The sequence below is a fragment of the Macrobrachium nipponense genome, chromosome 3, assembly GCF_015104395.2.
Source record: "Macrobrachium nipponense isolate FS-2020 chromosome 3, ASM1510439v2, whole genome shotgun sequence".
In the NCBI taxonomy this organism is placed as follows: Eukaryota; Metazoa; Arthropoda; class Malacostraca; order Decapoda; family Palaemonidae; genus Macrobrachium; species Macrobrachium nipponense.
The window spans coordinates 34,238,367-34,255,161 of NC_087202.1; the positions used below are offsets into that span (position 1 = coordinate 34,238,367).

The 16,795-nt window shown below is 34.9% G+C and overlaps 1 protein-coding gene across 1 annotated transcript in view; it reads right to left on the reverse strand.

Annotated features, from left to right (window-relative positions):
- The window catches only part of LOC135221698 (uncharacterized), a gene marked incomplete at its 5' end in the record, with an annotated part of 209,763 nt that overhangs the window by 5,529 nt on the left and 187,439 nt on the right, over positions 1–16,795 (reverse strand). The window contains 2 exon segments of the mRNA XM_064259438.1: positions 823–1,021; positions 10,915–11,070. Of these exon segments, the coding sequence (XP_064115508.1) occupies positions 823–1,021; positions 10,915–11,070 (355 nt within the window).

Here is a 16,795-nt window from a genome sequence, read left to right on the forward strand (position 1 = left end):
TACCCCTTTATCCATATGTCAAAGCTACTAAATTTCAGAACACCACATATAAAAGAAATATTACTGAAACTGAAAACAAAGAATGAATGGACAACTGCCTTTTTAGAACATTACCAAATATTTGCTGCAACTAAAAAGTAGTATATTTTGTGAGAGCAAGCTCTTTACAAAAGTGATAGCTTATTTGCAAAACTATCTGTAACTCTTATGCTACTTTTATATTTAATTTCTAAGCCTCAACTGGTCAAATAAAAGTGTTTTATATAATATTTCTTTATAGTGTAACATTTAAACACATTCTCATTATAGTATACAAAATTACAGTGTTGCATAAGAAGAACATACACAGTACTTTAAAAAGGAAAAAAAACTTAAATGAAGTATGTAGTATAAACAAGATTTGTATTTAATGTAGTATAAACAAGATTTGTAAAGTTAAATAATTTTCCAATTTTTATAAAAAGGAAAGTTAAGAATTTTACAACTTTCAAGAAATCTACTCTGCACATGAAAGAGAAATGATTAAGATTTAAAATAAGTCTTAGTAATGTTCAAAAATAAGTAATTTCCTCAAAAAAAATACTCTGCAACATTTTACCAATAACAAGTACCTATTATGCACTGAAAAATTCTACATGTTAAACATTGTACATCAATTACTATATACGAGACAAGTCACTGGAAAAGCCTGTAATGTTAAAAGAATTTAAACATTTTCTACTAATATCCTACCACCACTTTTAGGTAAGTGGCATCAGCAGTATAATCATTATGCTCAATTTCATTGAAGGTATATGAAACAATCTAAGAACCCGTACTCACGTTAATACAAACTCATCTAACAGCAGCTGATGACGCAATAAACCAGTCAAAATGAATTCAGTCCCAAGGATTGGAATACCTACACGTCGAAAAGTGGTCCACAGCCCTTTGTCTTCTGGACATGATACTACTCTGATTTGTGGTGCGTATCTTTTAGGGGGCATATCTAAATACTGGCCTCCAGAACATTCAATAATTTCTGAAAAAAGACAGGATGTTTTATTATATAAATTTACACTCTTGAATGTACATAAAATGCATCTAATGAATATTATTATCACATATTTTAACCCAACAATTTGCACAACCAATTACAGTGTCCATAACAAAGTTCACTTCCAGACTATTATTCAATAGTTCACTAGCTGTACATACATATCGCCCTGAGCCAGGATCAAGAAAGGCCAATGGGGCCAATCCACTTGGACTTACCAAGAAATTATTCAAGAAGTGGGCATTGTGGCTGTTACAACTATATACGATTCTGGTAAAAAGTGATCTATACCCTAATATAATTCTTCTTGCATTTTAATAATTTACTTATACTATTATTAATAAATTAGTTAAATTATGTTTTCTTTTTAATAATCAAGATCTATTATTTCTATACTTCCCTTTACCTCTTCTTCCTTCTAATGAACACAATATTCTTTGGAAGCTTAAATTCTAAGCAAATGGCACCTGTGGGTTTGTTCCATTTGTTTATGGAATAATTCCATATTAAAATCAACTTTTAACTGTGAGTGGCCAGCGAACAAAATGTTAACATCAAGTTATATGAGTGCATTCACAGCAACCTCCATCGTTCGGTAACCTTTCAGAAATTTTAATGGTAATGTAATTCCTGTATCAATAACACTGAGGACAACATAATATGTATGTATTAATTTTTAATTAGAAATTCATTATTATTTTGGTGGTAAATAACTCTTCCGAACAATGCATCATACAAATGCTAATTATTGTACATTATCGTATTGTTGTTTGCAACTGGTGACGAAATCTAAACATAATAAAACCATTTTTACCTTATATATTACTGGCATATCTTCATAATAAATAGCCTGTTTGATGAATAATTCCATATCTATGAAATCAACTTTTAGGTATGAGTCCAGCTGACAAAATGTAAACATCAAATCATCTTAGCACTTACACCATTTTATCTTTCAGTATCCTTTTGAAATTATAATGTTTATTATCATTTTGGTGGTAAATAATAGTTTAGAATAATTCACTCATATGAATGAGAATGATTGTACATTAAAGTACTGTTAGGGGTTTGTGCCAATGATGAAATGTAAACAAAATAATGTTTCCCTTTTGGGCTATGTGTTTAAGAAAAACATGATATAGAATCGGCTTTATTTCCTTTATTTTGAATTTCTAAGGATACAGTAAGAACATTTGTAATAACATGATCTTTACATACCCAATTTTTCATAAGATATTAGTTGCAACAGTTATCCTATACAGATGGTTTTGTAATTTAAGTCATCTTCGGCTATACTACCTTTGGCCAGATTTTGTCCGTTAAATCTGATGTCCATTGGTTCCAGATCCATTAAAATAAGGTTTTACTGTGTGTGTGTGTGTGTATTCAATATAGCGTAAAGGAACACAAACTTAAGAATATCCTTAAATCCACGGTAGAAAGGTAAGTGAAACAGGGATTTGGAACAAGTACTTTTGTAGTATATTCTACATTTTCAAGTTCACACTGAAAATAAGACAGTGACAGGCCTTTACATATAACATATACATTGTATATTGTGAAAACTACCATATTAAATAAAATCTACTTTATTTCCAACAGATATGGGTAGAAAACTATTTGCAATAAGAAATTAATATTTAGGCCTATGCCCTGTCATTGCCTCCAAATATAAGAATTTGATGTGAAGGCCTATAACCTGTCATTGCCTAAAAATATAACCTAAAAATATAAGAAACTGATGTGTAGACCTATGCCCTGTCATTGCCTCAAAATATACGAAATTGATGTGTAGGTCAATGCCCTGCCATTGCCTCAAAATATACAAATTGACATATAGGCCTATGCCCTGTCATTGCCTCAAAATATAAGAAACTGACATGTAGGCCTAATCTCTCAATGATATTGACATTTGGCATGTAGGATTATGATGAATTAATACCCTGTTGGGATTGGCTGCATAAGTCTAGACTTCATTTCAATTAATGTGGTCAATGTGGGATCGATTGTGTAAGCCAACAACAATTTAAATGAATAAAAAGCAAGATGCTTGTGTATTTAAGCTGCACATGATAGAAAAAAAAAGATGCACAGACAAAATGAACAAGACTTTCATAATGATGTACAACTTCATATGTATATCTTTTATCGGAAATATCAACCACATACATCACAACTCTGGGAACTCAAATATGCAGTGTAATGATTCATGCACAAAACTCAGCATTACCAAACGGAGTCTAATCCATACTGGTAATCATTTGGACTGTTAACTGATGTGACACCAATCCCCCTTTGAGAGCTAGCGAATTACTAGTGTGCAGTGAGTGGGGCTTAGCTGCAAAGCTTGGTGGACTTTGCTATAATATTCAAATATTAATATTAAGTAATAACATTCTCTCTCTCTCTCTCTCTCTCTCTCTCTCTCTCTCTCTCTCTCTCTCTCTCTCTCTCTCTCTCTCTCTCTCTCTCTCTCTGAGATGAGAGAAGTTTTATGCATACCTACTTTTGTATGATTGTACAAAAATATAAAAATAACAATTCAATTCATATTTTAATTTCTTTTAGCCACTAAATTAGTTCCTTAATTATTTCGGTAGTATGCTCAATCAGCTGATTCTGAGAATGTAAACATTACATATGGTGGGGCAATCAGTTCTTTATACATATTACAATGATAATATATGAACATAATAATGTAGTATAAATGTATTCTGTAAGCAAAATAAGTTTCATTACCATTATCTTTACCTTAAATACAATTCTATCACATGAATGGTAATACAATATGGTAGCAACTGATAAGGAAGTTACAGTATAAAAACACATTAATGGTCATAAAATCATAGTAGGCTATTGGTAAACAGGTAAGCTACCTGCCTACTGAGTAACTGAGTTATTTACTAGAGAGAAAAAGGAGTTGCATTTTTTCAGTGTATGTATCTATGCAATATATTTGTTACAAATATGGGAAAAAAGTTTTAAATCTAGTTTGATGGCTGTTTATACGTATACTGAGCAAGGCCTCTCTGCCTGTACGGGTCATAAAAGATGGAGTCTGCGTCCTCCCCAAAAGATTATTCAACTCATGAATGAGATCCATAACCTCCAAGAAAGAGGACAGAAACTCTTGGCTCTAACCCCCCTCTGGATCCAGCATTGGAGATTGACAACGTGAAGAAGATGGCTGAGAAAGATCCTCCTCCTTTACTGTGGCCACTGAAGACCCCTACCCCCTCCACCAGAAGGACTACGCCTGCGAATGACGGAAGATTTTGCGGGCGAGGACTCGCGTACATGGTCGTGAGATGAGTCATGTACATGGTCATGTGAAGAATCATGTAAATAGCTGTGCAACAAAGCATGTACATGGTCACGCGAAGAAACAAGTATGAACTTGGTCGTAAGATGTCAACCAACGCACGAGAGGACGTCCTGGAAAAGGAGATCTCACTCTACACCCAGAGGAATCATGACCCTAGACTCTGGAAGGCAAACAACGAATGTAGGAACTCCATCAAGAATGAGAAGAATGCCTAGGCTTCCTGGTCACAAGAAAAAGGCAGTCCTTTCCATCATGAAGGGTGTAGAAGCACAACTACACTGAGAGACACGGCCGATAACCATCTCATATCCACAACCGACAACAACCTCACGTCTGTCACTAAGAACATGTCCGTGGGGATGAACAGGTGAAAAAGCTGTAAGCTCTGGAAGAGGAGTACAAATAGAAGGCCCTGGATCAGCAACCTGAGAGGGGAGCACCTTTGACTTCTTAATCGGAGCCGTGTCATCCTTGCAAAGAACTCTAACAGGCTGAGGAGACGAAGAACTAGTGTGAAGACTCTGAGCAGAGGGTAGATTATCATGAACGGGGATACGTCCATGTAAGTGAAGAGGAATCCTCCAACATCTGGCTTGAGATAGAGGGGAAGAGGGAGGAGGAGAGGGTAATAGAGAATGGGAAGGAGCTCTTGTCCTATGGCACTTCTTGCTAGAAACTCCAGGATACCTCTTGCAAAAAACAGAGTCCAACCTATCAACTATAGCTTGGAAGAATGCCTATGATGGATTGACAACTGACTGGGATGATGTCATGGATGAAGCTGGAAGTGACGTCACGGCATTTAGACTGGCAACCCGGGTCGATGGCCTCACTGACTGTGAGATAAAGGGCAACCCAGGGTGTGTCAGAGTTACCGATGGAGTCCCACGAGGTGGCAGCACACGAGAGCCAATGGGGAAGGCGAGCAGACAAGACATGCGACAACAGGCCTTCCACGGAGGGGGCACCTCGCAGTCTAGGGAAGCCCATACAGCCACCATCTTGTGCAAATCCGTATCTGAAACAAAATAACAAGACGGTGCTGCCTCTTCTCTCCCGGGAGGGAGATTACTTCTCTCGAGAGAGGAGGCAACATTATACATACAAAAACTACCCTGCGCAACTCCTGATACTTCCAAAGACAAATCATTGGAAAAAAAAAAAAGAATGGAGACAGGACGTCAGCATGACAAGTAGCAGAGGGGAAAATTCTGGAAGAAGGGGAAGCAGAATTGTCCACTCAGGGAGATGTGAATCTTTTCCAAGAAGGACAAGTGGACATCCTATGGTGGTCCCTCTTCTTGTAGAGACTCTTCTACTGCGACACAGACCAGGAATGACATTCTGGGCAAGGGTTAGTGATATTCCAAAAATTGGCATAGCACCTACTACAAGTGGTATAGGGGTCAGTCAAGGAAGAATCCAAAAACCTTGAACATGGGAATCCTGGAAGGCCAGGACACAAGTGTTGATGGGGCCTAGACTTCTTGGCGGAATCCATGATAACACACAAGCAAGAACACACACTCAAAAATGCAACAAGCACAATTAAATCAAGGGCTAAGTAAAGAAACCAGCTTAGGAAGGATGAGAGCAAAAGCGAGCATTACTCTTCAAGGCGGTTGAAGAAAGACTGATGCATCACAAAGTTCCAAGCTTGGTCAGTGACCACTCTCCACCTCGTATACGCATGAGTCGCCTGATGCCACAGATTTCTTGTATTATAATCTTTGATTGTTTTTAACCCTTACGCCGACTGGACGTATTTTACATCGACTTACAAAAGTTTTTTTTTTAAATTTGCGGAAAAATACTTAAAGGCCTACCAGCCTAAAACTTTTGAATCACGCGCCTTGGGGGATGCTGGGAATTCACGGATCAAGGTGTTGTTTTGTTTACAATCGTTACACAGGCGCGCAAGCGCGAATTTCTTTCTTGCCGCACTAAAAAGTATCTGTGACACATCTTGGAAATTATTTCGTCACTTTGACATAATTTTTGTACCATTGTAAATTAGCCGTTACATGAAGTATTATATATGAAAATGTGCGCATTTTTATGTAGAATACAACAATAAAATACTCATGATTGTAGCTTTTATCTAGTTTTTGAGATATTTTCATATAAATAACGATAATTGCCAAAACTTCAACCTTCGGTCACTTGACTCTACCGAAATGGTCGAAAACGCAATTGTAAGCTAAAACACTTATATTCTAGTAATATTCAATCATTTACCTTAATTTTGCAACTAATTGGAAGTCTCTAGCACAATATTCGATTTATGGTGAATTTATGAAAAAACGTTTTTTCCTAAGTCCGCTCGGTAACTCTTCCGAAAAAAATCATACATGCGATTGTGGTAATGTTTGCACCATTTTAAAATTAGCCGTTATATAAAGTTTTATATCTGGAAAATTGTAGCGCAATTTCCATGCACAACTACAACTAAAAATAAAAACAACCCATGGTTGTACGCGTTTAATCACGTTTTGAGATATGTTCATATAAAATAACGATTAATTTGCCAAAATTTTCAACCTTCGGTCAACTTTATGACCTCTACCAAATGGTCGAAAAACGCAATTGTAAGCTAAAACGCTTATATTCTAGTAATATTCAAGCATTTACCTTCATTTTGCAACAAATTGGAAGTCTCTAGCACAATATTTTGATTTATGGTGAATTTATGAAAAAAATAACATTTTCTTTACGTCCGCGTGGTAACTCTTCCGAAAAAATCATACGTGCAATTGTGGTAATGTTTGCACCATTTTAAATTAGCCGTTACATAAAGTTTTATATATGAAAATGTGCGCAATTTCATGTAGAATACAACAAAATATAATTGAAGGTTGTAGCTTTTCTCATTTTTTAAATATTTGCATATAAATCACGATAAATAGAAAAAAACCACGTTCGGTCAACTTTGACTCTACCGAAATGGTCGAAAAACGCAATTGTAAGCTAAAACTCTTACAGTCTAGTAATATTCAGTCATTTATCTTCATCTTGAAACAAATTCAAAGTCTCTAGCAAAATATTTAGATTTATGGTGAATTAAAAAAAAAAAAATTTCCTTCCCTACGCGTGCGGATTCTCCGCCACAAATCTCCAAAATACGTACGTCCCATTCTCGGAATATTTGCTCCGTTTCATATTAGGCATTTCATAGAGTTTTATATATGAAAATGTGCGCAATTTCATGTAAAATAAAACGAAAAATATTTGAAGGTTGTAGCTTTTCTTATTTCCGAAATAATTGCATATAAATAATATATATATATATAAAAAATTCGACATTCGGTCAACTTTAACTCGTCAGATATGGTCGAAAACTGCAATTGTAAGCTAATACTCTTACAGTATAGTAATATTCAATCATTTGTCTTCATTTTGAAAGAAATTGGAAGTCTCTAGGACAATATTTAGATTTATGGTGAATTTTTGAAAAAAATATTTGTTTACGTCCGCGAGTTACGAATTCATGCATTATTTTGTGATAATATTTTCTCTGTGTTGCTTTTATCGTTTTACAATGTGTTATATACCAAAATGATCGCAATTTAGTGTACATTACAACAGAAAAAAAGTAACTTGTTACCTTTAACCGTTTTGCGCACAGCACGATTTGAATACAATTATATATGAAATTTCGTTTTTGCGCTATCATATATCGGATTATTTATATATGATAATGATAATTTTTTTCATTTCTGATGGTTGCATACTAAACTTCAGGCAATGCCAAAAAAAGGAGCCAAAAATGAACTCTTAATCTTGAAAACTAAGCGCGCTGTGATTTAAAAAAAAATATATTTTTTCCACTTCCGCGCTCACTCCGAAACCCCTCCGGCACACAGGAGACAATTTTTTATTTACCGCTCCAGCGTAAGAGGGTTAACCGGTTTCCAGCTGGTGATAGAAGATTATCCTATTATTAAGACAGAGGGTTTGTTCCACTTATGAACAATAAGATTTTACGCTATGGTAGACTGAGCTGGGTTTGTAAGGAGAGGTTTGTGTTTTTGAAACTGTAGTGGTATGTTTTTAGTAGTTGTGCATATTGGTGTTGTTTGAGTGCATTCAAGTTTTTTTCCTGATGAGAAAGTTGGATCTTAATTAAGGTTAGTTTTGTTTTTTTGGCAATTGGTGTGTTAGTGTTTGCTCCCTTCAAACCAAGATGTAAGCGACTTGACAAGTTAGGAATATAAGAGAATATAAGAGAGGCCAATTACTGTAGAAGAGCTGTTGCAAACAGAGGAAAGGATAAGAACATAGAGAACTAAAACCTGCTAGAATGCAGAAACAAAACACTTGATAAGTGCCAACCTTCTTCCTGTTCCTCCATTACTGACGGGAACCGAGATAGAAAGCCTGTGTTGTTGTTGTTGTTGTTGTGAGCCTACCTTATGGCTGTAGCAGTTGATGGAACAATAAAAAGCCATAGTTGGGGAAACCTTTAGTATTGGAAGGGGTTCTTTTGATAGTAAGACGGAGGATTGTAGATTTAAATTGCAGAATAGGATTCTTTAATTATGTTACGGTTTTGATAGTTAGAGGAAAAATATAGGGTAAGTTTTGAGGAACTATAGTACAGGTGGCCCTCGGTTAGCAGCAGGGGTTCCATTCCTGGCCGCTAACGCTTAGTGATTTTAAAGTCTACAGTCGCCACACACCTTCTTTTGGAGTACTAGACCAGTTAACGGCACCCTAGACCAGTCAAACGACGCCGTAATCTCGCAATGGCACAATAAGTAAAATTATATTTATGCAGTATAGTGCTATAGAATTTACTGTGAAGTACATTATAGTATTATAAATACTGTAAAGTGATCCTTTGGTGTCCAGAGTATGTAAAGATATAATAAGGTTTGGTAATGTTCAAGTCACAATAATCCAATTTTATAAGAGACCAAATTAGCCTAACTTTATCCCATCTTCTAGTTAAATAAGTTCAAAAACAGCAAAAGAGAATGATGAAAGTATGGTTTTAATGTTATACTCATTGCGTAAAAATATACATACAGCCATGAGCATCCGAACGAGAGACAACTTTTTTCTAAGTATTATAAATACTGTAAAGTGAAAAAAGCCTTCCTTTAATCCTTTGGGTGTCAAGAGTATGTAAAGATATAATAAGGTTTTATACAGTGTACAGGTAGTTATAGTGTTCAAGTTACAATAATTCGTCTTACAATAATCCGATTTTACGAGAGACCAAATTAGAATGATCTAATTTTATCCCATCTTCTAGTTAAATAAGTTTAAAAACAGCAAAAGAGAATGATGAAAGTATGGTTTTAATGTTACACTCATTGCGTAAACATGTACAGCCATGAGCAACCGAACAAGAAACAACTTTTTTTTTCTAAGTACAACCGAACTGGATAACAACAACATCCGTTTGGCTTGTATTCAACCATCGTACTATAGTACACAATTACCATGGTTATTATAAATGATGTTATGTAGAATAGGACTGAGATATCTTAATGTAATAACTTTATTCACTATAGATCAAAGATCAATAGGGAAATATACCTAGTTGAAGCTGAAGCTGAGAAAACTGTTCAAGCTGCATCGGCAACAAGGATAAAACTCCAATAAGCGTATGCCATCAAACACAACCATAGATGAAATTGAGATAAAATCATTTTAATCAAAACTACTATGCTTGAAAGAACACATTTTACTGTTGGTTTCACGCCAATAAAAGATAAATAACAAAAGTTCGTATTACAATGATGTAAAGGAAAATTGCGAACAGACTCGCACAATTGTTTTACTCAATAAACATGTGCAAAAAAAAAAAAAAAGCGTGCAGCTCACGAAAGGCTATCTAAAGGAATGTTGTCACTGACGCTATCTACGCGGTAGCAGGAAGTGAGCCGAAGCTCGGCTCCCTTTTCTAAAGGGTTTTTGATGTGGAAAAGGCTAATTGGAGAGGCTGCTATGGTAGTGTATTTCACTCGCCCCAGATCCATACAGACACCTTTTAATAAAGGTGAACGAGTCAGAATATTCTGACATGTCCAATTTAGCAGTTCTCTGGTATTATAGCAATATTTTACCTTAGAAATAGCGCTAAAGGAACGTATTTCACGGAGTGACACGGCTTCCTTGCCCAGAAATAGATTTTTCCTACGTCAAAATCCCTTTTATCATAAAAATCAGTATTTTGTCACATACACAATACAAAAAAATACAGTAATTAGTGAATATATAGCGATGCTCAAAACAAGTAATAATTTTAGAGATATGGTCAATAGAAAAAATCCACATATTAGTGAAAGTTCCCCGTGGAAAAGTGAATAATGTGTTCCACAAAAATCCATGAAAAGTTTGGGACCATGTACAATTTTTTTTCATATCACTTTTTAGATTACTGTAACTAGCTTTAACTCTTCCAACTCTCCAAAAGATAAAAATTCAAGAACATCATATTACTCTAAGGAAACCAGTAACTGTCCAAGATTAACTAAATACAAGAATAATTCCTTAAATAAATAAACATTCTTACAAATTAAGTGTTTTAACACTACATTCTTACCTTTCATTTGTTCTGGAGGGGGCTTAACAGATTTAGTAGCATGTATTTCAAGTCCTTCAAAAAGTTGGTACTTTGAAGCAGAACGCAGCGATTGCTCCAATCGGAACCCAAACTTTACTTCAGACTCTCGATCTTTTACAAGGAATTCCCATGGGTCTGTAACAATATTTTAACGGTTTATAGTACTCCATTAAGTATGTAACAGACTACATATAAGGAGACAGAGGAGAAATCTGGAAAAAGTTAAACTGACATTGTTTGGCAGTTTAGCTGCTGTTCACCCAACAAGAAGTTACTCTCATGGTGCCCCCAGATCTCCATTAGACAGACCAACCAATATCAAAGAATTTTCTCATAGCTGGTCTTGCCCAGAAAAGTGCCTTTGATTTGACAGTGATAGAGTATAAAAGGCCTCAAGGCAGGAGGCGTCTTTCACTTGCCTACAGTCTTTATTAGTCCTTACATTTACCATTCTCAAACAGATGTGACAACAGTATGGATGCTGGCCAAGATTTCCACTTACTTTTTGGTCTGCTCACACACTCACTTACCCCTACATGTGCTCCAGAATAATTTTGCATTTGCAGTGCTGTACTGACAAAATCTTGAGAAAGTTAAGTATACCTATAGTCAATGGGATTTCTTAATCAAAAACTAGGCCATTTTGTCACTTGTCAATTTCTTTTGTATACTTCTTTGAGAAGAACCTATTTATGGTAGCCATTGTGATCCTCGAACCCAACTGCCTTCCCTGATGAAAAGGAAAAAAAAAAAAAAAAAAAAAAAATGCAAGTTTTTTTCTTTCACTTGGCAAGTGGTGGGGATTATATCAAAACTGTGCACTGTCATTTCATGTGTGAGAAGGGTGGGTGGAAAAAATGTAGCAAATGCTGTAGGCAGGGGAAGGAGGCCTCCTGCCTTGAGCCCTTTAGTCCTCTATCACTGCATAAAACAAAAGGCAATATTCTGGCCAAGACCAACTAAGAGAATTCTTTGATGTCACATTTGTCTGGCTTATGGAGCATAGGGGAAAGCATAAGACTAACTCCTTTAGGGACTTCCAGCATCTACAAAAAACAGGTTTTCCCTTGTCAACTTTTTTTTTTAAATTAAACTAAATTAAATCGGACATGCATGCAGCAAATTAATAGATATAATTGAGGTATATACATATAAATATCCAAGTCAATATAGCTGAAGACTTTTCCAGAAGGCAGGCCACAGAGCCACGATTTGTTGACAGCATCAATCCATGGCCCTTAAGAGATATTCACAGCATTTCTTCATCTAAGGTGGATTCTGTCATGTGCTTTTAACTGAAAACTGCTCTTGAGCACAATGCATGACAGATTCTACTTGCCAAAACAATTCGAATTTCTTATATGATGAAAAATCTTATCATCATTATTATTATTATATTATAAATTATCATTTAGTATTACATTATTATTATTATTATTATTATTATTATCATCATCATCAAGTAGTTTAACCTGAGCATTGAGCTAATTTACTTAGCTCTCCTGGAGTTGGCCTAAAGGTTCTGTCTTTATTGGAGATGTTTACATTTTTTTTACTAAATTAAATTACAGCTCTTTAAATTATGAATCAATTTGAATTCTTAGTGAAATATGGGGAGCAAATCATAAGAGCTCATAAAAATATTCTATCAAAAGTATATCAAATATATTTTACGGTGTGCAAAAAAAAAAAATTGCTTACCATTACACTATGGAAAACAATTAGGTTTCTATATTTTACAACTGAACTGACCCAAATGCAGGAAACAAACATTCCACATTACCATTACACTATGGAAAATAAATTAGGTTTCTATATTTTACAACTGAACTGAACCAACTGCAGGAAACAAACATTCAACATAAGTTAACAAAATTATGTTCAGTCTGGTCATATTGACTGATGCATACCAATGACATTTCACAAATTGTGAAGTTAGTTGCTTTTTATGTAAATTTAAAATATGTATAATTATACAATTGTGCAAAGTAAAGACAACTGTGGCACATTTGGCCATTCAGCAATGAAGTCAGTGATAAGAGGGAGTTAGGGTGACTGGAGAAAATATGAAAATCCATGCTAGAGAGAATATGAAAATCCGAAAAACAGAGGAGATAAAAAGTACAAGGATCTAAAAGAGAACTGGGAGGAAAGCCCTCTGCTGCACTAAGAAGTAATAGTTGGAGAGGTTGGGCAACAAGATTACAGAGGGAACAGAAATAATTTAAGCATGGATCTAAAAGTGAAACTGCAAGAAAACTTCACTGTGCAATACGAAGTAAGTTAAAGAGGCACTGGACAGCAAGACTGAAGAGAAGAAATGTGAAATGAAAGTACACTAAAGGGCTTCAAAGTAGTTGCAACTATGGGATTTAAGGGGTGCTGCAAACACCCTTAAATAACATCTACATGGCATCATTACCTTTACAAGAGACTGGTTACTACCAACTGCAAAATACGAACTGAGTGGTAATTATGAATAACGGAACTAAAGTTGATGAAAATTACTAATAACAAAAACTAACCATACAATATTCTCCTGTGATGGAACTTAGTGCTGTATAATTGATTTTATATTAATTCACTGTTTAGGTACTATTTCATATTTTTATATTACTGATTTACAAGGAAATAAAAAAATTTAATTTCAGAGTAATATTTTCCAATGAATGATGGCTTTTAAAATTGTTTAGACCATTATGAGACCAAAGTAGTGTGTGTTATTTTTATGGATGGGATTTATTACTTGTCACTCAAAACACCCGCTTATACCCAATATAAGAAAAATTTCTTATATGCCTGCAAATAAGGCATCTCTTATTTCAAATCTTAATCTTCATTTTCATCTTTAACATAGTTTGGCCTTGTCACATCTATGCCATCTTTCCTTAGCCACTTTATTACCCATAATATTTTGTAACTACATTCCTCCTGACTTTTTTTTCTTTACCGAATTAGAATCCATACAAGTTACAGTAGTACCTCGAGATACGAAAGGCTCTACTTACGAAAAACTCGAGATACGAAAGCCAATGCGAAAAATTTTACTGCTCTACATGCGAAAAGTTTTCAAGATACGAAAGGTTGTTGCTGTAAAGTCCCGAGATTCGCCCGGACCACCGAGAACAATTTTAAAACTCCCGCGCCGCCAAATGAGTAAACTCGCCACCATCCTCCCGCTCTCCCATTGGTTCCTGATGCTAGTCACCCCATAAGGTCCTGCTCTCCTATTGGTCAGCATCTACCCCTTGTGCTTTAAGTATTCTATTGGTAAAAGGATGCTGTAAATTGAAAAACTTATTCATGCAATACATTTAATAAAAAAAAAAAACATTAGGTAAAGATAGAATAAAGAATAGAAATGAATGGTTATTATACTGTTTGGTAGTTTCAGTAGTTGAAGAGAGATAATGAAAATTTATGGCTTACGGTGTAAAGTGATTGCTTGTCGATCGTTCGATACTCGTAAGTGCTGGATGTAAACAGACGTTTGGAAGCTTCTTTTTGTTTGTTTATTATAGTTAATGGTTACTTAATAATTATTTGAAATGAGTACATGCAATACATTTAATAAAAAAATTGTGAATTAGATATCATAAAATATAAAATAAATCAGACTGCCAACATACGTATTTTTTAGAATTCTTCTTCTGTTTTATTATTACGTTACGTATACGTATGTTTCATTATAGCTGTCAGTAACTCGGTATCTCCATTAGGTAAAGATAGAATAAAGAATAGAAATGAATGGTTATTATACTTTTTGGTAGTTTCATTAGTTGAAGAGAGATACTAATGACAATTTATGGCTTACTATGTATTAGGAAAAATGATTGCTTGGCGCTCGTTCGATACTCGTAAGACGGGTAAGAGCTGAATGTAAACAATTGATTGGAAGGTTTGTTTTTTGTTTGTTTGTGTATTATAGTTAATGATTAATTAATAATTATTTGAAATGAGTACATACTGATTATTTATACATTTTATTGGCATATTCTAAGCTTTTAGCTCTTAGGTTTAGATGTCAGAATCATAGACTAGGCTACAGTAGCAACTGCTAACATAGGCTAGGCTTATTGCTAAGGGACATATGCTAAAGTCCTAATATATGCAGTAAAAATGGGGTTGAACATTACATGCAGTTGAATATTACTAAGTATGTACAGTATTTTGCCTTTTTGGAGTCATATTTCTTCCGTCGGATCGGCGTTGTAACCCTAGAACATGTGTTTTAGGCCTGGAAATATAATTTACTGGGGTGTTTTTGGAGGGCTTGGAACGGATTAGCCATTTTACATGTAAAATGTGGTCCAAGATACGAAAAACTCATGATACGAAGGCCGCCTCGGAACGGATTAATTTCGTATCTCGAGGTACCACTGTACGTGGTAATGAGGTTGCTGATTGGTGTAGGTCAGAAGGTTCTGGCCAGACCCTGTGTTTCTTTATTGCATGTAATGTTCAATGTATTATGCTAAAATATCTTCTTGGAAGCTCCTTTTCTATTAAATGCACTGTGGGATAATTCTGGGAATTCTCTCTCTCTCAGTGCCATTTTGTTTGGTGAGATGTACCTGTGCATGGTCTGAATAATCAACCAATATCATGCATACAACTAGAAGACTAATTATAGCTAGAAGTGTTGGCGAACTGTCGGAGATTAGATTAGTGTCTGTATAGTAGGGTTAAGCGTCAACTAAGTTAGTTTTTCAATTATTAAAAATTCGAAAAGGATGGCAGTGAGTGGCAGCAGCTGCGGAAAGCAATGGAGGAATCTTGCCTTGCAGACATGCAATATAATGATTTAGCAGGAAGGGAACTGGCATTCCTTATCTATGAGATCAATAACAACCTTAACCAAAAAGATGCAAAAATATTCATAGACATATTGAAAGGATATGATCCCTCAAACTGGAACCAAAAATATTCATAGACATATTGAAAGGATATGATCCCTCAAACTGGAACCAAAAATATTCATAGACATATTGGAAGGATATGATCCCTCAAACTGGAACAAGTCTACAGAAAATATTTTGAAAATAACTGAAGGAGTACCAAATAAAATTCAAGTGATCAAGACTTATAAAGAAAATTTACATCAACCAACACATTCCAACAAAGAAAATGAATAAGGTGAATATAGTGAATATACTGATTGATGCAATAGGAAAACGAATGCTGAAAGCATGAAATTTTTGTAAGGTGTGGTATAGCATTGTAAATCAACAAAACCTGATCAGGAAATGCTTTGCATGCCACGTACCTACTCAACATGTCTATCATGGATAGATAATGTTATTTAATCAAGACTTAATGTGCAAATAGTAGAGGATGAAGATGATGAGGAAGAAGAAGAAGAGGAAAATGGAAAAGAAGAAAATAAAACTGAGGTAACAGAAAAAAAATAATGAAAGCAAAGAACAGCACAGAGTATGGATGCAGAGATACTCATAGATACTACATGAGGCAATTCAGTAGCATACATATGATGAAATAAATTACAACATCACAATACAAAATAAAATCCCAAAGAGGCTGTACCCAGATCTTCAAACCGATGGGAAAGAGCAAGAAAAAAAAAAGAAAAGAAAGACACAATCTGCACTCTTTTGAAAAGAGGGCATTGCAGATTCAGTGAAAGATGTCACTACAAGCATCCCAAGGTATGTCACAATTATGAGATTTATGACAAGTGTGCATACCTAGACAGCTATGAAATGAATGCAGCGATCTACATCCAAGAATATGCAAAAACTTAAAAGAAGGAAAAGGATGTTAAGTTCAACAAAAAATGTAGATATATGCACCATGTAGCCATGAATCAAAATCAAATAAATAATAAAAATAAAAATAAAAA